General features: G+C 33.7%; 1 protein-coding gene across 1 annotated transcript in view; it reads right to left on the bottom strand.

Annotated features, from left to right (window-relative positions):
* Nucleotides 1-996: 996 nt before the first annotated feature.
* Snoo (Sno oncogene) overlaps nucleotides 997-27418 on the bottom strand; it is a 51425-nt gene continuing 25003 nt past the window's right edge. Inside the window, exons 2-6 of the mRNA XM_015513881.2 lie at nucleotides 4890-5146; nucleotides 4515-4794; nucleotides 4310-4397; nucleotides 4023-4201; nucleotides 997-3881 (exon numbers count right to left, since the gene is read on the bottom strand). Coding sequence (XP_015369367.1) covers nucleotides 3612-3881; nucleotides 4023-4201; nucleotides 4310-4397; nucleotides 4515-4794; nucleotides 4890-5146 — 1074 coding nt within the window. The 3' untranslated portion in view covers nucleotides 997-3611. The remainder of the gene's footprint in view (nucleotides 3882-4022; nucleotides 4202-4309; nucleotides 4398-4514; nucleotides 4795-4889; nucleotides 5147-27418) is intronic.

Below are 27418 nucleotides of genomic sequence, written 5' to 3' on the forward strand. Positions count from 1 at the left end.
AATGTTGACTATTTTTACATATATATTGATTTTGTAGGAGATCCTACTTTCTGTAGATTTTATTTGAATGTGACAATAAAATACCTAACTAAATAGTTAAATTTAAAAAGATTATATTTAATTTTGTTTCCTTTTGATTAAATATTGTCAAAGATATGAAAGAACAAACACAAATCACATAAGCAATATTAATTTGTATTCGGGTATTCCTACCTACCTAAAATTTTTATGATGTAAATTTTAATAGACATGAAGACATTAAAAACATTGAATGTACATACTACAAGTAATTTTATCTATGTTACTATTTTACTAAGTAAAAACGTAGTAAGGGAAATCATATTCAATAGTATATCCTACTAGTTTATTATCTAGGATCTCAGGTATGTAACATATTGCATTATTTTCTTAGTTTTAAAATGAGGTTAAATATTAAAAACTTAAATATTAATATTTTAAAATCAATTGATAAATACTATATATTTTTAAAATCACTTATAAGTATATTTATTATGGTTTTTTTGTGATTCTCACAATAAAAGAGACGGTTAATTTGCTATTTAATAGAAATATCTATGAAATTATCTATTTTTATTCATTTATTTTTCTAATTTGACTTTTACAGCCTTTTTATTTTGCAAGTCAAAACAGAGTTTACAAATGTTAAGTTTCCAATGATATAATATTAAGAATTCAATTCACTGTACTTTTCTTTTTTAATAACTGATTTTATTTTTCTATCGCTCAAAGTGTATGGTACATCACCTTTGTCAAATTATGAGTCAAATCATCCATTATTATCATAATAATATTATTATTATTTATAATGGATAGATTATTAGACACATTGTGATCTTTTTCTCATCTTAAGCATTATTGATAATATATTATGTATCTACCTAATCTTCAGATCGGACAAATGCATATTATGCATAATAACATTTAAATTACATAATATATAATACATTTGCATACAAAAACAAAACACAATCCTAATTATTATTTATTAATATAGTATTCTTTTATTTTGATTCTTTTTTTCTGGTTTTTATTTTTTTTTTCCAAAAAAATGTCCATAAACAAAATGGTTTTTTGTTTTAAATTAATAACATTACACAAAATAATACATGTAAAGAAAACCTATTTCAATACACCATATAATCATGTATATTATAACACAATGTATTTGGTACAGGCAGTATAATATATACAAAAAAAAAACATAATGACTCGGTTTTGCTTAAAAAGTGCTACAAAGCTTGGCACAGTTAAAAAACTACCTAATATAAGTTACTTAAAAAAACTTAACATCATTAAAAAAAAAATTATTATTATTATTATTATTATGATAGTAAAAAGAAACATCTAAATATTTCTATTCATATCAGAGTTTTAAAAACCATAAAAATTACAATTAATGTAAATGTCTGTACATCAACAACAAAATATACATAAGAACATAAAAATTGAAAAATCAATATTATTACACAGTTTTGTCAATTAACAATAAATAATAATATAATGAGAAAAATGTATGTGAACACAATGGTTATTTTTTGATTTCCAGTCAAGTTGAATAAAAATTTATTATACTATTATAATAAAATATTATATTAATTTACTCCTTCAATAGATATTACATTTTTATGTTCATCAGACTATTACAACTAATAAATATATTTATATCATACATTATCATTGTATTTCGACATTATTCAGCTAAATTGCACGAGATAGAAAAAAAGAACTAATACAGCATTAAAATGTTCAATTAATTACAGAATAAAATGAGTAATTTGATTTTTCTATCTTTTCTCTTTTAAGGAAGACTCAACATTTAGTCAAAAAAATAGGGAGCTTATTTTTATTTCATTGTTTGCAAAAATGGTAAGAAACATTTTTAAGTATATTTACATAATATATATTATAATAGTATATACTTTATACATAAATTACCTACTGGCATACACATCAGGTACATATTAAAACTATGTGGTAACAAACTATATTATTTTTAACTAAACAATAATAGGTATAGTTAAATTTAAAAGTTTTACATATTTTTCAACCTGTATATTTGATACACATTGCTATTACAAATACTCTTAACTCTTAACATTAATTTGCATACTTGAAATATTTTAGATGCAATGAAAAATATTTGTCGGATGACACAACGTCGCACGCCAACATTAACAACAAAAATTCACTTAATAATAAATAATAAATCAATCTACCATCGTTTCTAAATATTAACATTCTTTTTCTCTTTTTTTTAAAAGCATATTAAAACTATATAATCGTTAAAGTGCATTTAAACATACATATACCATATCATATTATGTATGTTTATCATTATAATTTTTTTTAATAAGGTTAGTGTATAGTATTACAGAAATAAGGCACTTACTAATTTGTACTGAATTATTTTCTAGCCAGAGGGATTTAGGATATATTGTTCGTCAAACTATATATATATATATATATATATATATTTTTTTTTTAATTCATAATGTATTTGAAAACATAATACTTATTCTAAATTATCGTCTTATAATCATTAAGGTTTATTTATTTTTTTATTTTTTTACGTATATTTAAGTATTAGGAAATGTATAAATATTATCTTATACGTGATTGCTTTTTTTTTTAATTATTATTATTATTAATATTTGGTGCCATAATATATGTAATATATATGCAAATGTTTTCTTCTACATGTGATAATATTGAAACGGTGTAATTATTTTAAGCATAATTTCGTCCATTAACTATTTAATAGAATGTATTGAAAAAGCACGCATTTTCAAAATATTCCATTAATTAAACCTTGTTAAGAATGAAAAAAAACCTCAGAATTTATCAAGAACCATCTCAAAAGGTTATTGAGGCAGAATATCATGTTAGCTGGTTGCCAACGTTTCTTTTCGTACTCAACAGAAAATGTTTGAAAATTGTACAGGTTAACTAGTAAAATTATCTAAATATTGGAAAATCGAGTATTTAAATTGAGCTCCTTCATAACCATGCTCTAAATTTTTTTATTTTAAGTACACTATTTCTATTTTTCCTCTAATAATAATCAAATTTACTGCTGATGTTAATATAATTATTATAGAAAAAAAACAAACAAAAAATTGGCACAGCAACTTTTAACATAAATAATTTAAAACGAATAACAAAAAAATTCAAATAAATAAAAATAATCCTAAACTAAAAATTCATAACAAAAAAGAAAAAATATATATATATACATAATATATATAGTATATATATATTAAGAAATTGTCAGAAAATTAAGAAAATCAAATTAACAATATTCTAAATTAGATAATTTACACAAGACAAGAGAAATCAACAACATAATATTGATAGACATAAAATAATAACAATAATGATAATTATTATTATTACTTTATGTATATTTAATATTTATACACATATATCATACTGTAGTACTGAATAAATATTATAAAAAGCTTGTATAATTTATACATATTTTTTTTTTTAGTTTTATTTTTTTAAAGGAGAGATCAATTGTCGGTGGTAGCAATATTAAATTAAATAATAATAATTAATAATAAGTAAACAGCCGGCTGCATTTATAATAATCAGTCGATGGATTCCGATTTGATCAACACTGAGGTGGCTGTGATGGTGGCAGTAGTAGTGGCCATGGTAGAGGACTGTAAATTATGAGGTGGAGGTGTTTTGGGCTGACATGGTGGTGAGGTTATCACGGACACTGGACTACACCTCTTGTTCATCAATGGCAAACTGTTGGATTTGCTATGTTCTTGATCAATACCACCACCATCTTCCCATTTGATCATCGTACAGTCGTCTACTAACAATGGATCTTCTTTGTTCGTATGCCTCTTCTGTAAGGAAATAAAATAATAATCACATATAAAATAATTTTTATAAGTAGGTATTCATCATACAGCACTAATGTAATAGCATAATATATTGAGCAATTAATTTTAATCAGTTTTGAGTTATAATTAATAACGAGCACGCACCATGTTCAATTGGTTTTTAAGTAATTCGTTCTCCCGGACGAGTTGTAGATTTTTTGATTCGACCTTTTCAAGACGCAAAGCGATTCGCTCAACCAATCCGATCACTTGCTGTCGCGTCGTCTCCTTGGCATCGCTCAATGCGTCTAAAACAGCGGCCACTTGCTCCATGACACTGGCGGCTGTAAAAATGACGATTGACGATTTTAACTAACTATTGATACAATTCTTAATACATAAAAATCTGAACAGATATGTTCAGCTACTCGATAGATTGATGGTTTACTCACCGACACTGTTATATCTCCTCTCAGACTCTTGGTTGGGAACGATGTCTTTATTTTCCTGTTCACCATCGTCTTTGAATTTGAATTTCACCTATGTAAAAGAGACCGAATATTATAATGGTATTATGATAAAACGAGAATCAAAAACACTATAAGAGGATATTCGTTTATGCCTACGCTCGTGGCATGACGACGTTTAGATACTAACCATCGGTTTGGCAGTGTTGTTGTTGTTATTGCTGCTGTTATTATTGTTGTTATTGTTATTGTTGTTATTGTTGTTGTTGATGTTGACACTGTTGGCATTTTGGTGGTGATGGTTATGGTGATGGCCCAAGAGATTGGTGGTATTAGCGTTGCCGTTGTGTTTGTTGGGCGGCGCCAGCGCGACGTTCGGTTGAAAACTCCTGCTGAACTGTTCGGACTGCGTGTGTGATATGACTTTTTGCGGGTCCACAAGCCTAGGCGGTCTCTCCCTCTTGATCAGACTGCGGATCGAAACAAAAAACAACATTAAATCAACAAAACGTTACATAAAATGCATATCTGGAAACAAAGAGCAAAAATGTGATATGTATCTAACCTGTCGTTCCTGTACAGCTGGTGATGCGAGTTATTCATGTACATGGCAGCGGGTGGTGGCACCCATGCACCGTAAAAATAGTGGAATGGGTCCACCATGTAGTTAGGTAGCGTGGGCGCTATGCCCAGAGCCGAGTAATAGGCCGCCGAGGGCACCACTGGCGGTGCGTCCTCGAGCTTGGTCCTCTTCAGTGACGGCGGTGGCGTCTCGGCCCTGGACTGACGGACTGTACACGAAATGGGCACCAGTTCCATCAACTGAGAGGGAAAAAAATACAAAGATTAGTCATCAAACGCAGATGTTGTTTACTGGTGATTTCTCTTATTTTATAAGTGTCGTTTGATTATTATATATTAATTATTATGATGGTATTAATGCTTATTGCGCGGGTAAAACGGTTCTTCGGCGGTCTTTTAAGTCATCGACAAAGAAACCTCAATGTACTGTTTATATAGGTAATATATAAATATACGCTATACCTAACGCTACTAGGAGATACCATTCACGTCGTTACAAGATGTCTCTTTAAACCTATGATATTTCAATGACTTAAACGACGATTTATACATTTACAAATTTAAGGGTATTTTCACAATAAATCTACAGTGTTTATTTAAATGCTGAGAAATACATATATTTTTTCAAAAATCTCTTTGAACCGTATATTAAATTATAATATATTTGTTGCTTCTACTCGGGACTATAGTTTTTACCGCAGTAGAGTAATTTGTCACGCGTATACAGGTATAGATGAACCACATTTATTTCAGATTATATCGATTCGGCAAGTACGTGCGCGGAGCAACGCACGAGCTGCAAAAGTCGCGGTTGCCAAAGAACACCTATATATTATTAAACAATTTAACTTTTGACGACCGCAGATCACGGTCTACGCGTCGGCTTTAGTGATAATAATAACATAATAATACGAGTTTGGCAGATTTCTCTCGGGTAAGACGGGGAAACTTGGTAGCCGCAGAACTCGTTGTTGCCTTGCCTTGCCTAGGCACCGTGATCGTCAGAAGAGGAGATCGAGGCGACGTTGATGGTTAATTAGACACGATGCCTATTTTTATGATCAATTATTTTATTATATAGGTATATATATATATAATTTTTTTTTTAAAGCAAAATTCGCGTTCATTGCTCGTCATAATATATTTCTTTTGCCGTGTTACAGTGACCACGAAACACGCCGTCGTGTGCGCAATTAGTCGGGCCAGAATCGAATTGTGTTGATGCTCCATTATTATTATAATAGTTCTATCATAATATAATAAAAACGAAGATGGAGGCGAGTTTTTCCAACGTACCAATCTCAACGTTTTCGAGGTCGTCAGAATTACATTTATACATATATTATTATAATTTATAATACTAAAATCGCCATTAAAGAAAAACCTATCTATAGAAACTGCATGTGTAATAATTTTTTTTATTCCTAAATATTTTTCAGGTTAAAGTTCAAAAATATAAAAACATTTTGTAATACCTATATTATTCAGAAAATATAATATATAAACGCAAGTATTATCCTGGTTTGAGGTATGTATAATATTTATTTCAACGTGAACGTTTAAATCGATTGTTGTACGCACAAAGCACCCTTCTCCGTTCAAAGAATATATGTGACGCAGAATAAAATAATAATTTTGAAAAAAGAAATGTACGACCAAGATAACACAAAAAATGAGTATCAAATAAAAGTATAATAGTTTACAAATTCAGTAAAGGACTGGATTCATGCCGATAGACATGGATAGTGGATGCATCATATATTTACAGTTATTAAAATTATTCAAGAAAAAATGTCTATTTTTATACATAGAGTATATCATAAATTATGTGATAACAAATCAAATTGTTACATCGTAATTATATCGAAATTAAATAGGTATATAGGTGAATTTAAAATATTGAATCATCTTTTGATTTTAGACTATCATTAGGTATTCATTATTTTGCGCAATTCAAAGTTAATAAATTTACCTATAATACATAAACAAATTAAAAATACAAGTACATTATATTATTGTCATAGAATAGTCGAGAAACTTGTATTTTTTTTTTATAATAATTCGTTGGTTTTGTATATGCGACAACATATAGATAGTATAGCGATACAGACTAATACAACGACGAAATCGCTTTAAGCCTTTATATAACATTATAATATGTTAATATAGAATTGATTTACAGGAAAATGAACGATAATATTGTCGTACATTCCGTTTGTTTTCCGATTGGATATTTTTATAGGTAGCCAGGTAGGTTATAGTATAATAATATACGTGTTTATAGTGTTTATACGTATCGTCAACATCTCATCGAAAACAGGTCAAACACTGCGGCGTCGACGGTCTGAGCGAGAAAATCGATTTCGGTGAAATACTCCGTCGTCGTATAGCGTGGTTGCGGCGACGGCATCACCACAAACTCGACTAGACTAAAGAGAGAAAAATTGGCTTGGCGGCGCGTTGAGGAATATAATCGATAAGGGGCGTGGTTTGGAGGGCGACACGCATTACACTACATGTCGCATATTAATAAAACTGTGTACAAGTACTACACTGGCACACAGTTCAAACACAAACGCGCATGTTTAAGGCGAAACGAAAAATAAAAAATTAGATAAAATTTATTTATTTTACTCGTAGATAATCAGGATAATCTAAGAGACTAAAAGTCAATTGGGTAGGCTAACAACGTAAGTAGAAGCGATTGAATTCGATAAGCTATACAAATGCCTGACGCCGGCCTCATCTCGCTCACTCCGTCTCCGCGGGTGCAAACCTATAGTATAGAATGTGCCGGTTAACGTGTCGGGTAGGTGGGGATAATATTTTTTATGACTCCGACATAAACCACTAATACCATACCTGGGTTGGATGAAAACCATTTTGATCGAGAAACTATGACATGTAACCTGCATGTACACTGCTGTACCAATAGGTACAAGTCACATGTTCAAGTGTGATAACTAACGCAGAAAAATGTTGACGCCTCTTGTATAATATTACACATAAAAATAAACACACTTATTTTCTTAAAAACACTCAAGCTAGCGAATAATAATATGTGATTATGATGATCGAAATCGAACCCCTGGGTAGCGTATTGATCCGTCTGGCGGTGACGTCACGTCCAGACATCCCTTGCAGACGGCGGCGACGACGAGAAGCTGCCGTGCGCTAGGCGAGGGTGCGCGGTTGCAACGGTCGACGGGGTGTATGTGTGTGTGTGTGGGTGTGTGTGCGGGAGACAAAGGGCAGTATATAGTCGTCGAGAGCGCGGGGGCGGAGGCGGGCTGCCAGATCGAACTCGAGCGCATCGCGTCTGGCGGCGCCCCGCAAAGTATACGTTTATATGGTGAGGAGCGTATATGATATAGTAATAAAATATATTATCATTATTATTATTATTATTATCATTTTATTGTCTAATATACACAGTGTGCGCGGGGAGATACAAGCGCGAAAAATATAATAAACAATGTATACGTTTGCGTGCGAGATGTGCTGAATATAATATAATATGTGCTGCGTGCAGTGTGTGGCGCGGAGATGACAGGGTGGATTCACTGCGGGATGCGCAAGACATGATATAATATATATAAGTGTACTTTTCAGAAAAGAACAAAAATCTCACATTATATCACCACCGACGGAGCGTCGAGCGATCCGCGTTCGGACAGTGCATGAAACGTGTAAACCATAAAATGTCAATGGGTTATTTCATTTATATATTAGTGTATATTACTATACATGATACGTAGTGTGTATAATACGCATATACGAACATGATACACTATATTATAAATTATGTATAAAAACCAAGCCGAAACTAAACGAGTATGCGTCTTCTGACGGGGAGGAAAAAAATACAAATCCATGTTAAATAGCGTCCCACGATGCACGTACGGCGTGTGATCGCCTGATACAGTATAGATCGTAACGACGATGATAAACATACACGTTGTATGCCTGCGATACAAAATAATTTTTATTGTTATATTGTTACCGCCGTTACCGTGCGGTCGTATACTAATAAATTTCGCCTTATTCACCACCGGCATAGCTGGACATTTTTCTGGTGCCAGTATAAGTGCGACGAAGGTCGAGACCGGAGGTTTTACGTAGTGGAGGGATGGATGGTTAGTAATAGTAATAATAAAATAATTATATATGTGCTATATTATACGAGCATTTTAATTTTTTACGCGGAGTGTAGAGGCCATAAAAAGATATAAGTAATATATAAATAAATAAAAAATATATAATTTAATAGAGGTATGTTATGACTTTGTGTTTAAGACTATATCTACCTATTTGCGAAAAACAGCCAAAATTTGTTAGTCAGTAGTTCCCCTCCTACCACATATAATATTTTCAAAAATGATATAATTTTGAATTGGAGCGCCTCCGACTTGGGACTATGATTTCCCATCTATTCGCATCGGTGGAAATACGACTTTTTTTCGAGTGCAGCTAGCCAAAGTCGGTAGTCACCTAACAATATTAAACGAATATACGATATCGCACTCACACTTACCTACGTACAACGCACCTTGACGGTTTTAATTTTGTTATGGCGTATGCATGTATGCGTGTGGATAGTATACGCGGCGGCCACATCGAGATTTTACAGTGAGATAACACACCATTACGCAGAACAAAGGATTTAGTTTTTTTTTCAATATTGTTTTTAGCAAACCGTTCACAACGAATTATTAAAATCTCTCTAAATACTTACACAGTTACACATAATACAGAGTGGAAAAAAGTATATACTTATCTCTTTTTCGTCGCAAACGAGTTTTTTTGGCGTCGGACGTAACACAATAATGTATTAAATCATGGTACCTATACAAGGTGAATAATTTAAATTTCTATACTTATTATTTCATGCAATAATAATAATGTAAACAATTTTTGTTGTGAAATTTATATTTTTTACAAGTTTTTATCACTATTATTTTAAAATTATTTTTAATATTTATAGCTATAATTAATTATAATTGTTTGAAATTTGATTTATAAGCAGCGAAGTACTCTGATAAATATTCTGTTTGGAGATATGTTATAACTTACTACCTATGCTGTATTAAAAAAAAATAATTAAAAAGTTCAAAATCATGATGACAACAATAACTGTAAAAAACGTTTTTTTTTTTAAATTACATCAAATTATATTGAAATAGTATTTTCAAAAAAGTTATTGTAATTTTCATAATAATTAGTGTGAAAATATTTTAAACTGATCATCTTGTATATGGTATTGGAGCGTAAACCTGCCTATACGATTATTATTCTCTTTTTATGGGTAATACGATTTAAATTATCAGTGTTAGGTAAACGTATCGGGATAAAAGAGAAAACAATCATATAATATACAAGGGCAATTATTACAACACATTCGTTGTTTTTCAAGTAGTTATTTTTTTTTATTTATATATATTTACTAACCGAATAACTTATACCAATCGGTGAAACAATAGAGGGATACGCAGAATAGTAATATCATCGACGTATTTATTTCACGGAGGATTCTGCGGAACTCTTTTGTGGCTGGTCGGATTTCGCCGACGACGATTATTCTATGTTGTTTATTATGTTTTTCTCACAAACGATATTATAATCACTAAGCATATAATATAATACAATATTATAATACGCATGATGGCCAATCCCATGTCTTCATTCCACCTAAAAGAATTTCAGTTTATTTATTCCCTTAAAAATACTATCCAGAACGAACGGTGCTCGCACACACATCGTCGTCATATTTCCCTGTCGTCCTGCTGCTGCCTGCAAATTTTGAGATGCGTAATAAGTAATAACCCAGGTTACAAACCGGTTTATTTTTCGTTTTCCTCTCACTCCGCCATCTTCTCTTTATACGGCATACCTAAACAGAATGATTCACCCTTTTTTCAATAATGGAGTTATTCAAAATATGATTTTTGGATTTTTAAATATTATAAATGACAATATTATAAAATGCTTGACAATTGTGGTACTACTTAAGAAGTATCCCGAAGAAACAAACTTCTAATTTTTAATTCAAGATTTTTTTTGGAAATAATCAGACAGTCTTAACACATCAAATAAAGTATTTGAATTTTAAAAGTTTGTGTACACAGGATATAGGTCTATGTAATAATGGGTTTGGAAGATAATAATATTATGGGTAATATGGTGGTTTAAAATATTAATCATTATAATATTAATTGATCAACACATATAATTTGTAAAAATGGCCAAAGTAGTATACGTAGATTTAAGTACTTTAATTTCAAACTTGGAATTTAAATAAATTTAATATTAAATGGAAAAAAATGAGGTGGACATATTTTGTGAATCATCATGTACATGTTTATTATATTCGTGAATCGTGATATTATTTCTTTGCACACACACACACACACACACACACACACACACACACACAATTATCGCGGCAGGTCCCATTACCTGCACCGGATGGTCTCCTCCTTCGTGACGCGCAATAATATATCGCGGGGACCCCAGAGACGTGTACCGCGGCCGTCGCTTGCAAACATCACGGTCCACACAGCCATGCACTCGAGGAGTCTCGGACAGTTGCAGTGGCGGCGGCCACGCGATTATATTATACCGACGACCACAGCATCACATCCCGCATCTGTTCGACAGCTGTTGTTCGGTCGACGAGAGCATTTTTGTTATACTGGCACACACATTTATATAACATATTATATGATATCCGCGCGCGCTGAGACCATTGTCTGCTAACGCTGCTGCTGCAGCCGTCTCATCCCCGAACGCCACTGCTGCAACGTTTGCCATGTTTTCTGTGTGTGTCCTTGTACGTTAATCGTATACTACGGAGTACGGACCAAACGGTCCCAATACCAAGGCCGCCGAACCGTTGGCTTTTATTTATTTATTATTATTATTACTGTTATACGATTACATTACACCACGAAACGTACAGTAATACGTAAATAAAACCGTTCAACAAAAACAAAAAAAAAAAAACAAAAAATAGGAAGAAAAATTATTGCATACAGTTTAAAAACTGAACATTTTAATCTGATAATATATCAAAGACAATATGTATACCTAGTGTATCTAAGATTTTGAGAGAACGACACATCTAATAGTGTTTGCATTAACGTAAGCTAATCGCACACGCGCGGAGAGTTCCTAACCAACTTTATATTAGTTATCAAATAGAGATCTGTCGCAAACTATTGTGATGCAATTCATAATAGTTGCTGTAATAGTCTCAAAATTTGACTGTTCAATACACACAGATATCAGAACTTCAAGTACACCTGCAAGCTGCAGATAACATACGACAATCTACACGGGGAGGACAGGAATGATGTAACGCGTGTCGCATTTGTACCAGAGGAAACGATGGTGAACGATTATTTCTATCTTTATAGTTCATATTTTTTCATTTCCTTTCGTTGTAATTTCGTGCAAGAAACAATAAATTTCAGAGAGCTCTAAATCATTTGTGCGGAACATCGAACGAAATAATATATATATATATATATATATTATATATATTATGTATTTGGAAATACCTACATTTTTATCTATGTTTTTCGACAAATATAAGCTGCTTTACATTAATATTTACAAAAATATAAGCTATTGAATACAGAAGAAAATCTAGTCTTTCACACGTTTAATAATTAATAATTATAATACACTTAACATAGATTATAAGTCCACAAAACAACGCAATAAAATCCAAATAAGACGTGGTTATAGGTGCATCAAGTTACGTATACCTATAACCCGTAGAAACAAGTAAAAATGAATAAAAATAATAATAAATGATAATCCTGGATTCAAAAAGAAACGCCGCCGATGGTCGGCAACAACACGCAATTATTAATCCAATCGAATTACAAAAAAAAAAAAAAAATTCAGCAATATGTCCGAAATTAATCGAACAGCAACAAACGAGTAGGAGGTAGTTGAACAGGGTTTTAATTTTCGATAATCTTGAGGTACAGTATAAAGCTATATACTCTTATATTATTATAAAATATTTTATACCTCACATATTTCTTTTTTGTTATGTGCCAACCAAAACTGGCCAATCGAATGGCGGCGTCACAACCGGTATACCACGGCGGCAAAGAAACTAGTATACTACGCACGATTGCTGAACCGAAAGTGATTATCGATGTAAAATTTAAAATATACTGATAAATATAGTATACAAGATCGTTTCTGGCGGTATCTTCAATAAAACAATGATATTATATCTTCAAGGTTAGCTGTTATGGTAAATCTAAGCAGCAAATAATAATCATTGATAATATTGTAATAGTATACTGCACTCTTATATTAGGCCCTAAAAATTTTGGAAAACACAATATTAATACATGGGTACTTTGAGGAAGAAACAAAAAGGATGTCTTCAAGCGCCCCGCTAAACCGTCTGAATAAAACAACGTTGAGGAAGACCGTTTTTTATCTGCGTCAAAACGACCGCGGGGGTATAACGGCGAACGACGCAGTCGACGACACCACGGTGTACCTAACTGCTACAGTGGCACGTGCGCATGACCCTATTTACTTGTTTTCTTTCGATCGTTTCTTTTTTTTTTTTTTTTTACGGAAAAAAAGGTTGAGTGCACGCGCAATATGTACTTATGTCGTGTGTAACTATAATAAAAGTTTCTTTGTATTATGTTGCAGGCAAACAGGGCGTCCTAGAGGTTTCAATGGTTTCACGGTAGATTCCTGCAAATGTCATCTCATTCCCTCCCCCCACCACACAAAAGCCAAACGCGCTAATGATAATACAATAATTATAATAAGGCGTTATTATAGATTCCCCGCGAGAATACGTTACCCTGCTTCAGTGGTGCAAGGAACTGCAAGCGAACGACGTGGTGATAATTAAGCTTTTAAACAAGATCGAGCTACACGGTATATAGGTTAGGTATAAATGGTATAATGTACCTATAAAGCCAAAGCTCAAGGATTATATTATATAGCTTATGCGCGTGCGTTGATCATCAAAAAGGGTTGTTACGGAGGCGACACGACAAGGACCCTTAAACGGGGGGAGGGATGTCGCAATATATTATAACGGCGACGACGGCAACGGAATATAACGCCCACCCAAAATTGGATTCTCGTTTAGTCCCGTCCCGCTTCGTACCCACCACCACTACCAACGGCCAACAGAAACGAATTCAATTACGCCGAGCGAATGTGCAGGTACACTCAATAGCTACTTGATTACCTTTTGTGTATATAATCTTCATCGCAGTTGTCGTTTTAAAGAAATTTATAACTAGGTACTATATTATGCTGTAATGATATCCACCTAACATCCTAGTCCGCACACCAGCGACAATTTCTACCTTTTATTGTTACCATGGTCACATAAAAACATTGAACAATTAACGAAACGCGTATCAGCAAATGTTTTTTTTCGCAATACTAGATGACGCTGACTTACAAAGATTTTCAAATCCCTCAAACGGGTAAACCCTAAAAGTTATCATGATTATCATTTTAAAAACAGCAGATTTTAAGCTAAAATTCAATTGCCGCTAAAACAACGGATGAGGAATAGTATTTTATAATCTATGGCTTTTTGGGATGATTTCAATTTTTAGTTGCTTCTTATTCAATTTAATTTTTCAATTCGATTCTAATGTTAAGTAAATAGGTATATTTACTAGTACCTAATTTTCCAGTCTAAAACTCTAAGCTTGCTACAAAATATAGTATTTATACAGATCATTTGCAACTATTGACGATACCTTTCAAAAGAATAAAATGTCACATTCACTAATCACTGCACCAGAGAAGTTTATCACGTCGGTACAAAGACGTCATAGACAATTCTGCATGCGATACAGCAGCAACGTCGACTCCGCTGGCGCCACACTTTTTTCACACATAAATTCCGACAGGGTGATTAAATATTACTGGCCCGCAATCGCAATTTGTATATATAGATACATGATAATATTCCGGGCATTATTCAGTATTATTTTTTCTGTTAAACATCTGCGGTAAGTACTCAAGGTATAAATAAATGAACTGCTAAGTCAATTGGTCGAAACGATAAGGCCGAACGCGCTTGCACACACACTGGAATAAGATAATAATAACATTCTAATGCTATGTTATGCATTTTTCAAACGCAACTATTAGACACTTATTATTATTGAAAATTCAAACAATAAAGGTATGGCACAAGTTATTACTTCTTTGCACAGTAACGAGGGAAACCAAAACTGTGTGCAACCTTTTTTTTTTTTTTTTTTTTTTTCTGTTTTAACCGACGACGCCGCGGGATCTGCTTTCGCATTGCTTCCGCGGCGCCGCCATCGTTTATTGACATTATCAAATATTAATTACAAACTGTGTGCAACCTACGTGTCATTTATATCACCTTATCAAAACATATATCATACATTTTACATTATGTAAACTGCATAATATGTATAATATAATATAAATTATATTCCTATTATTTATATTGAGTGTTAGATGCTTTAATGAAGATTTGATAGACCAACGCATATCATATGTTAAAAACTTAAAAATTATTATATGATGAGTTGTTGCGAGCGCATGCCATCTATAACTATTGCGTTCAACAAAAACCAGTCGTGTCCGACTAATAAAAAAATAAAAGTTGAAAAACAAAGGGAAAGAGTTGGTGACGGCGTATAATTTTCATTGTGGGCGCAGTAAAGATATTTTTAATGGTCCCTACATAATATATTAATTATTTTTAATTAACCTATAATAACAACATAACATCGTTCAGTGTGCGCCGTTTCAGTCGATGTCCGATGGACAAGGTAATGCTTGTGCAAGCAATCCGTCACATTGTAGGAAGGAGAGAGAGACCAGCACAGCTCTCGTTCTCTCCCAGCACAACACAAACGCAAATGCTTCTTCAAACCTTTGGCAAGTTGTAACAATTGTAACCACGACTTAATTAGGTACATGTTATGTCAACGTCATAATATTGGAAATTCTTCGCCTATCGTCATAGTGATCAGAATTCACAGATAGGTATATGCTGAATATCAGAGGTTCGTCGTAGTAAGGGTGAACGTATATAATATAGATACGATGACATCGCGCCACAAAGGAAGGTAAAGTAATATCAGAAAACAATCACGCATCAGTAATATAAAAATTGCCAATATCGAGGGGAAAATTAAAACACCCTTATATATACACGACAGGGGTCAACCGATTTTCCACAGCAATAAACCACCCTGTATATACCACGTACCGAATACGCGTGCTTCAACTATAGCATTGCAGTCGCAGTGATTCCTAACTACCGGGAAAAATCCTCTCGTTCGAATAATCGTCCACGGCTTAAATCCTATATATTTTATAGCCGGTTTATACGCGCTAGCGCCCCCACACAGGCGGGTGCATCAGATTATTTTGCTTGAGTCGACCAAAGTGGTATACGAAACGATGACGTAGATTATATAGCTGTGATCGTTATAATATTTAGTATACATACACAAGTAATTATTGCAGGATTTTCATTTTCATTTTCCCACCTCACCAATATCACACACCACGCATCACAAATTCACGCACCACGCATGTAATAACCGCCGGATGTAGAGATTTTATTTTTATCCTCATCGGTCCAAACAAATTTGGCGACTGAAATATAAAATGCAAAAACTAAAGTAGGGAAATACCTCCACGTAATAAACCAGATGTGGACGTATTCTGTAGAATATCAATTGGCTATGCTGCAATTATACACATATGTAAACGCATATGTTCTCGCAATTATAATTGAGTTTGACAATAATTATGTGCCATCGACGTTTTTTTGTTGTGTATATACTGAGTACGACTTGTTGATTCCGGCTACAACTGTCGTGTAAAGCAATAAAAATCGTATAAGATGAAACAGAACGCTGCAGTAGGTACCTATAATTATTTGCGTAGGTATACAAAAAAAAACTTGTAATACCTGCAGCGGCTGAAGATGGAATCATTTGTCTAGGAATTTGTAGCAAAACGGCTTGCAGAGAGAAAACAAAACTACACATTTTTGCTGGGATGGCACTTGAAAGGGTGGACCTCAGAGAATGGACGGTGAATGTACTTCTATATCCTATACAATATATAGTGCTGCTGTTCTATTGATGCGGCAGAAGGACAAGAAAGTAAGTACGTAGACGTATACAACAATTCTGAGCGGGGGTGGCGTCTCGATTTGAGGTCGAGTTGGCGGGCCTATAGGGAGAGGGGAGGTTTGGCTACGTGCCGATACGCTAGAAAATAATATATATATATAAAGACCACGAATTTTCCACTGCCGTCGCTATTCACTTGGTTGGATGTACTCATATATTATATATACACCACTACTATATATATATATATATATATGAATGTACATTGTACACCCCTCGTAGGCAGCCGACAACGCGGTGGTGTGCCGCGACTGCAGCACCGTCTGCACTTCACCCCCACGATGAAATGTTCAAAACATTGTGGTTGCGCGATCGATTTTCGCCAACCTTGAACTTATACGTCCTGGAGTACATACACGCGCATATATACACGCAACACGCGTACGCACGACGTCGACGTAATATATAGCGCGCACGTCGTCAGTCACAATATAAGTAATAACCGGCGAAAATCAGCTACAAAATGCCAACAGTTATCACGAGATTCATAAGAAATACTAAAAGAAAAATAATTTATATACATGTAATTCAAAAACCTACGTGTATCCATATGTAATTTAATCAGATTTTTCTCGTCGAGAATTTGGGACGTGGGTTGTCGTCGCCGACGCGGATCGACAACAATAATTCGGTACGGCCGTCGATCATTATTTTTTCACTTTATACACACTATAGCTACACATCTATAACTTATTTAACTATACATGTTTTTTGATGATAAACACTTCTAACCATAACCATCACCACAACCGATTTACTCCAACGTGGCAAAATTAGAATATGCGGTGCTTTGCACTAAGGTTAGATTAGATTCCGAAAAATATTTTTAATACATTGGTGGCGTATACCAATAATTACATGGCAGGGTCCGGGCTGGAAACCAAAAAAATATAACTATCGAAATATTGAAATCCTGATATATTATTGTACGGTGAAAAAAATACGACGTCAAGGAATACGCTGAACAATAATGATTATACGAGACCAAACACGCAGCTGCGATTTTCAAGCAAAACGTGTTGGCTATGTACATGATGCAAGGTGAAAACTATTGATGCGATGTCGAGTTTGCCAAGTCGGTATAGAAATATTGCACATATGTATGTACGTGTGTATTAGAGATGGAAGTATAAATGTTCGTACGTATAATGCACTATGTACAATCGATAAAGGTAATTTGGGTTTTATGGAATTTATACCCTTGCAACAAGTGCACGAGTGATTTTTTACGATAGCATGATATTATTATATTGTATTTTAACATTTGATACATAGGTAGTACGCTAAAAAGTTAAGACGCACGGTTTATATATTATTACCATACATATAGTTACGAAGACAGAACTGTTAATGGAAAATCTTACGTCAACCATAGTTATTAATATATACGAAAATTCGAGTCATGATAACTCGAAGTTGAAGGAGGATAAAAATTCGCTTTGAGATATGTATTATTCCAGATATATAATTAAATAATTAATAAGAGAAACATTTTGTAGGAGAATAAAAAAAAAAATCCTAGTTGAGTTTTTTGAGTTATCGCTACCGACTGTATATAATATATTGTCCGGGGAGAAAAAATCCACGTGAATGATTTTGCAAAATATGTTTGACGTGTGTGTATGTCATGATGGCACCTGTGTCAACAACTGGTAATGTATAATATAAAATAAAATGTGATAACACTATTTAACATAATATACCTAGTACCTACACACCAGCTCCATACTATAGAGACACACTTATATGCGGTCGTTTCAGAACATTAAAAATATGGCAATATAGTATTTTTTCACAGGGTAAAAATTGTTATTGCAGATATACTATGACGTCTACAGTAAATACATATATATACGTCGTCTTACGTATAGACACGTAATTCGTCGCTAGAACCGATCATATACGTGGTTAATATTATCAATTATAATAAATTATCGACTACAATTTTAGTAGAGCAACATAATGATACGATGCCATGCTGGATAGGTAAGTGTAGATGGACAGAAAGTGCATAACTGTACGACAATGCACAAATAAACAAATCCATATAAATTATCAGACACAATGACTAGAACTAATTCTACACAACGTACCAACATATCGACGTGGATTTAATATTAAAACCTTTTTGCGGTCAATATGAGTGATATTAATATAGAATTAACATACGCAAGTGAACATTATACATAATTTAAAAAAAAATAAAAATAATAAGTCTTAAAGACGCGTCTACTAATGAATGACAACCAGGGAATTATTATTTATAAAGTAATAAACTCACAAACATAAAAATAGTAATATATGCGTGTAATACTGTAATATAATATATGATATGTGAATGCGTACGAGCTGAGCTACTTAATAAAAAAAAATTAAGGCTTCTGTTGAATAAGTTATGGCAATAATATAAGTAATTGCATCTCGTATAGTCATGTCGAACATATTTCATTATGATATTTTCGACGATAGTGAATACTGCATTAACCATGAATAAATAATAATACCTACACGTGGTTATTTATTATATTATATACTCCATAAAATACTAGAGACATTAAATCACATTACATATAAACTACCAATAAAGAGCAACGGTGCGTAAATTTAATAAATAGAATATGAAAGATATAGAGAAAAAAGCTTTTTGTGTCATTGTGCATATAATATGTGTAATATGATGTGTTTCTATATATTATAATATATTACGGTGATTTATTTGTCATGTTAAACTCATTTTCTTAGACAAACATAGTAATAAACAAATGTATATTGGTTAATATGGTTTGAAGTACTGATAATAGCAGAGAATGCAATCGCTTAGAAATAATAAACAATACCATGTTCAGTATATTATACAATAGCTATTTAATATTTATGCATCAAAATATTCATTAGACAAACTAAGGATGAAAAAATAAAAATATTAGACTAAAATAAATATAAGTTTCAAAAAGTAAACATGATAAAAAATGCTTTAGAAAAATTAAAATTTAAGGGATCAAATATCAAGTATTTGATAGTATGATAAGTATAATATATATATTATATCTTATACGCCTATAGTAAGTATATTTTATATGATGCGCTTTTGAATTATATATAGTTGTTTTTTTTTTTCAAAAATAAATGACTGTTAGTGGATCACTCTGAGCATAAAACACCTCGTTGATAGGAAAACAATTTAATGCATATGATAGACGTTTATATACTTGTAGTGTGTGTGTGTGCGCGCGCGCGCGCGCGCGTGAAGATAAAACAGACATTTACTATATAGGACATATTATATAGGTACAATACATATTATATTCTCTCAATGCTTTGTGTTTTAGGCTTTTATTTGTTGAATTCACACTGTCTGTTGCAAGGCAGTGACGACAATATAGTAATAAAACGAATAACGACTTTGCAATCGTAACAGCACAAAGAGTCACCCCGAAAGGGCTTTTCTTCACAACGTAAGATGTAAGGGTTGGTGTCGGTGGCAGTGCTGCAGACTTCAAGAGATCGCCTCAAGTCTAGCGTCCCCCTCCCCATGGCCTTATCTATACAGTCTACACAGTAAATTTTTATTTCAAAGTTTTCAAAGAGCGAACTTTAATAATACCGTAAACATGTCGTATCTCATGACACACACACATATATATATTATATATATACAGCAGCGTCTTATAATATGCAAGTGTGTATGACAGACCTTTACCACATATTTTGAATCTTACATGAATACTTTAATAACTTTGCACAGAAGCTCATCTGCACTGTTCAAAATAACCAAGCGTATTACATAATGAATATAATTTATTTACTATGATCAATAAAATAAATACGAATAGTGAAAACTATTTTACATAACATAATAAAAATAGGTACTCATTTTTAATTCTACTATTTCAGTACTTCTAAAATACAGATTTAAACTTTTCTAATGGGGCCATCCCTCATAGGATGAGCCAAATTATCAACAAAATTTAGATACTTACCATATATTAATATATACTATTCCTAATCATCACCGTCACACAAGAAGCAAGACTGCTGTGATGGAGAGGTTCTTAACTTATAACATTTACCAACAGTAAACGTTAAAGGCTCTGTCAAACAGAACGCGTTATAACGCGCGTTAAAGTGGTTATGGCTCGTCGGCGTGGTGCTTTCACTTGTATAACGCGACGTTGTAAAAAATTACAAAATCACGCCACGTGAAAATAATGTTTTCTGTTTGACAGAGCCTTAAAGGAGTGAACATTCCATCTAACAAGCGTTTATGACCTGTTATAACAGCAGCGAATAGTGAAACAGCCATCGTTGTCAAGGGACACCACAGGACCGAAATAGCTATACGTACCTACATATTTTACAAACGCACCCTTAAATCAATAAACCGTTGCCGTCGACCCGTCAGACTATGACTGCTACTGCACAGCATGAAGAACGGCGGCTCCGTGGAAATTCAAATAAATATATTCACTGGCGGTGCGGTTTTTGTATATAGAACGGCAACAGACGTTTTGCGTGAATAGCGGCGAGCATTGCATTACTATTGGATAATACGAGACCGGGTTTATTTTTCATTTTTCGGAAATATAATATGATATTATTGTTGTGCAAGTCACAATGACTACGTCCGTCTTATCATCACAAAACAACTTATATGACAATTTGGAATAAAAAGTCAAATATGTAAGCTGTGCGTACGAGTGTATGCGGGTAAAAGATTATTATTAACAACCGTCAACGAGGGACAACGAGACGCGGTGGCAGCGGTGACGAGGGAGTCGTTTAAATACCCTTCACAACGGAAAGGGTTCACGGGCCATTACCCGAACACAAAACGACAGGTCCGGTTTCCGATTTAAACAATGAACAGGCATATTTCTGTCCGTGTAAAATTCCTTGCACACATACGCGCACATATTATTATATTATGCATACTATAATATACCATACTATAATATTATAATCAACGTCGTCGTAATCGCAATCCTCGTCGTATTATGTGTTCGTCTTTTTCCCACACGCCCGCGCCAGACGCCCACCGATCCCCACCCCCGAGTGGTCACATGGCCACGCGGAGAGGGTTTGTATACCTATACATTATGATATTAGCCACGTGATTGACGCGTCTATTAACGCGCTTACACCCCCGCCGCCGACGATTCCTTCCGGCCCGAGAGTTTTCTTATCGTATATTCTTTTATTTTGATTATGCAGTAATATGCACCCCATATAGGTATTATAATATTGTATTCATAGTTTTTTTATCCGTTTTGTCTTTTTGCCCACTGTTGTGTATATATTATAGACGAGTTATATATAATGCATTAATGCAGAGTGCACACTAAATTATTTAATACAACGAGGTGATCATCCATATACGGATTATGCAGATGTGTGGCAAATATCGTTTGGGTGGGAACGGTGAAAAAAAACGAAAATCCGTTACATCGTGTTTAATCAGACATAAAACCTGACAATGATGGCAATACAGGCCAGGGATCGTAGCGGGTGACGGAAAGAACACTGTTTTCAGGAAACACTATGGACAGCGTGAGCCGTGAATAAATACTTATGATAGATATTTACATCAATTAATATCTACAAGACATCACTGAATAATATAATAATAGCATAAACACTGATTATATCATTCTACAGTTACGGTCGCACAGGCCGTATAATATGTTTTATTATTACGCACGCACGTGATATTATACTGAAATACAATATTATGTTGTGTACAATGAACTTATGTATAGACAGGTCTAGCGCGTATCATTATTATTATATTGCGTCCTTGTCGAGTCATTTTTTTGCATTTCCAGCGTTCGAGACACACGCACTGGGCAGTTTAGACTAGATGTAGAAATAGTTTAAGAAAAATTGCAAGTAGAAGACGACGACGAAGAAGAAGAAATGTAATACGTACATTAAACACGGCTAGCTAGTACGCGACATCCGCAGAAAATACAACTGAGGGCGAAAGCCCGTGACTGCAGCCTTGACGTTTTTATATTATTATTAAAAATATGCTGACTGCTGACTATACTGACCATCGCATCGCCAACATAGTACACACACTATAATAGTATTACACACTCGCCACCACTCACTCGCGAATTATTCTCCTCATTTTTTAAATATTATTTGCCATCTTACATCGTTCATATTATTATTTAATTATATTTTTATAAATTCAATTTTTCTAGTCCTAAATATGCATGATGGTTGCAGCGAGCGATACGCTCGCTTCTGCGTGCATTCGAGATGTACGAATATGAATAATATGTAGGTATATATTTTATATTGCAAGTTTCGTTATTCTTATGTGCTTTTTTTTTAATAAAATTGATTATTATTGATACACGAGACGATGTGCTTAAACTAAATTGAAAATTAATTAAAAAACGTACACGCTTTTTTAATACATTGCAATATTATTAAAATGTAAATCAAATACCTATGTACTCGTGCAGATTTGACTTTGACAACTGTTAACCAATACACGACATCCAAATATCACATTTTGAGCTGGTTTCTTTATAATCAAATCAATTAATTGATTAAAAGTGAATATCTTTGATGAGAGTATATTTTATACTGCCGTAGGGCTGTAAAGACAATAATGATATGATAAAACAGCCAACGGTATTAAAAGTATATTTTATCTAGCACACCAATGTTAAAAAAATATAAAGAGTAATAATAAACATTTCGTAACAGATGCCTAGCATTCTTGTTTTAGTATAAGTACACTGAGGATAATCACAATTCTGGTTTTCCAATTATTTCATTGCACATTAATTCTCATGACGAAAATTCTAAGTAAATCGCGCAGTAGGTCCGTGTCATTGCCCTTTTATGCTCTTGTCTCTCTTTCTCAGTCGTATCGTGTCCCTTCTCTATATCACTCTATATCTATCTCCGTCTCAATCTCAACCCATCAATTTTCTTTGTTCCTCTCGTCGTTTTGGTTTCGTACATTGCAGGTATATCAGATTAACAGCATACGTGGATAATAGAGACGTGTTTTCGCGGAATTTATATATTTATTTTTTTAAACGTTTTCAGGAGGCGTAATCCATAAATATAAATATAAAACAACTGTTGGTAAAATACAAAGTTTAAAAACGGTGGTCTGCAGTACATGACATATGTAATATACCTAGCTATATATATTAGAATAATATAGTTTTATTGAAACTTCCACGCGGCACATGGCGATGGCGTGTTTGTATGTTATATCAAATATCACATTTTTTTTCCTTAACGCGTAAAACTAATTTTGTATTGTTTCGAAGCAGTCGGTATATATTATACGAGTAGTATACAGTTATTATATACTGTTGTTTTCAAAACATTATGTCAGGTCTGTACAGTTCGCGGGACGAAATCGTGAAATTGCTCGGAAACACGCTATAGATTCAAATGTCAAATTAAAAACCAAAAATCTCTTCCATTAAATTATACCAGTAGCTATCACTCGGTAGTAAAAGTACTCGATTTTTATTATGATTTATAATATTTCATCAGTTTTTATACCTCAGTTGGTTTTATTTTGTCGACGCTATTTGCGTGAGTTTAACTATTAAATAATATAGACTTGGTATAATATTTGAAAGAAAAATAAACGTTAAAACGCAATCAATAAAATGACATATGTGTTACCGAGACACGTGTGTTTGTGACGTTTGTGTACAACGGCTATATGCATAAAGTACACATCATATTATTCATATTATATAAGTACCTACTTATTATCGCGCAGACCAGGTCGTGTGTACATTTACTATAAACAGTTAATGCTTACTGTTGGCGTAACGGTTAATCGAGTCATTGTGGCATATATATTATTATATACAAATATATTGTATAATATACATACAGTTGAAATCAAATGACTGTCAGGAGTAATAAAGAAATGAAAAGAAAAAAGGAACCAGTCCTCGTTGTAAGTCCGTCTTTGTAAACGGGCCGAGTCATTGTTGGCGTTCATTCGCTGTCGCTGCACGGGAATATATGAGAGCGCTTGCGCGCGCTCGTGTGTGTGGATATCATCGCTGGGTGGCCGACGGCCGAGTGAAGGGGTCTGTCGTACGTCGAAAATCTGCTGCTGTCGCGACGTCGACATCATTGTTAGAATCAAGAGGATTAACTCCTTGTGTCTGTTGTAACTACGGTGATAACTACGACTTCAAAGGTCTTAAATGGGGATTTTATTTTTTCTACGCGTATGTATCTATCCGGTCGGATCTAAAAACAACACGTATTATATATATTATGATTTATATAGACAAAGTGGTGTTCGACGTCCACGTGAGAAAGGTCGTGGTCGTTTTTACGGCCGTGTGAGCAGCACATGTTAGCGCCAAACTCTCAGCACTCTTTTTACCGGTGCTGTCGTTTGTATATGTGTGTGATATCGGGTGTGCAAAAGACGGTTATATTCGGAAAAATACTATATGTATATAATATATATTATACAAATGCGTGTGTAATATTCTTTGCACACAATCATTTTTGCATGTGTAATGAAACGCAGCTGTGATATGCCACCGCCTGCGCACACAGCACCACATATGTATAATATAATACCTATATATTTTGGGAGGAGGTCAGAGGAAGAGGACGTACCGGAAGGCGGTGATGGAGGGTGCGAGGGTGTTTTTTTCGCAACGAGTGGCGCACGAAGAAAAAAATAAATACGTATACTACGCCAAATAAACGACCGTGTAATAGGTTTTTCTCGAGCCGATAAACGGGATTTTGTGAAAGCGGGGGCGAACATAATACACTATACAGTAGTTATATATGTATATATTAAATGTACGATAATATGTATACTGTATAAGTGTATACACCATATACAGACGCTACGACGGTATGGTATCGCGGTGCTGCAGAAATAAATATATATAGGTATGTACAATGTACACGCGATGCGTGTATACTTTATAATAGCGTGATGGAGTGAGGAGAATAACCCCTCTGGTCCCTTCGGTTTCCATCGAAGAAAAAAATAATGAGATAAATTCTTATGCACTTCAACCTGTTTTAATTCGCGTCTATGTCTGCAGCAGCGCGCACCCTCTCTTTTCAAAATGTATTTGAATTTTTCGCTCGGAAAACGTCATTGGTATATAATATGTAGTAAAATTTACGACTAAATTGGTATATTGAGACGAGATACAGTATATTTCATCACGGACGCACATCAGCAAAAACGGACATTTTGTGTATTATTATATACGCGCGTGAAGCTTTTAATAAGCAGTGCCAAAACGCGTCAACTGACACACACGACGGGCTACTTATAGCTTTGTTTTTTCAAAGTTTTATTTTTTTCTTCAGTGCAAATTAAAAAAAAAATTGAGTGCAATGAACCCGAACACGTGATGGTGTCCGTTGGTGGTCCGCCAGTGGCCGACGATAGTTTTGCCAAAATTCGCAAGTTGCGTTTGTTTTGTCAATGTGGATTATTTTTTCAAGACTATAATATGACACTTAGCACTACATCGTTCCAAAATCTCTATCGATGCATATTATTCCGCAGAAAAATCGAAATCACTAGCATTGCGATCGACTATCGCTATAAAATCTAAGCCTCGATACTACAATTCTAACACCAAATACAATTCATAAACATCGTAATCATCACATAAACAGATCAATTTATAACGAATAATATTTAGGAATTAGGTAACTGACTTTTGAACACATCGAGTTAGGCAATTGACGGAGATGAGGTATCTCAGGCAAACATACTAGGAGCAAAAGAAGACTTCAACATCTCACAAGACATTGTGTCACAATGATAACAATGATTGTGTTAAAGAAACGAATAATAACGTCGGGTTTTTTTTATCGCTTTCCTATCTAATCTTTTCGTTGAGTACTTCTATATATGTGTGGTGTATAATATTATAATACATAGTAAAAATCACATTATATAATAGTGATGACTGAAAATCCGGGCAAGTATTTTGAAAACTTATAACCAAGCACGTTATATAGATATGTATTATATATTTAACAGGATTACAAAACCCGGGGAGCTTAATGCATATAAACGCGTGTGCGCGTGCTCGTAGATTTATACGAAGGAGGACCCTTTAAAGTGACGCGCCTGCGATTCGTATTTTCACTTTCTGGTGCTATACGACGTCTGGCAGCTAGGCGACACGCGGTGGCAATAATATATATAGTCGGCTATTTGAATACCTATATATAATTTATGTGTGAAGACAAAGACGTATAGTGTATAATATATTTTGTATTACATATACAGGCATACAGAATTCGGCACGATATATAG

This window comes from Diuraphis noxia, unplaced genomic scaffold (genome assembly GCF_037042655.1).
Source record: "Diuraphis noxia isolate RWA-SAM2 unplaced genomic scaffold, SU_Dnox_SAM2 contig0002, whole genome shotgun sequence".
In the NCBI taxonomy this organism is placed as follows: Eukaryota; Metazoa; Arthropoda; class Insecta; order Hemiptera; family Aphididae; genus Diuraphis; species Diuraphis noxia.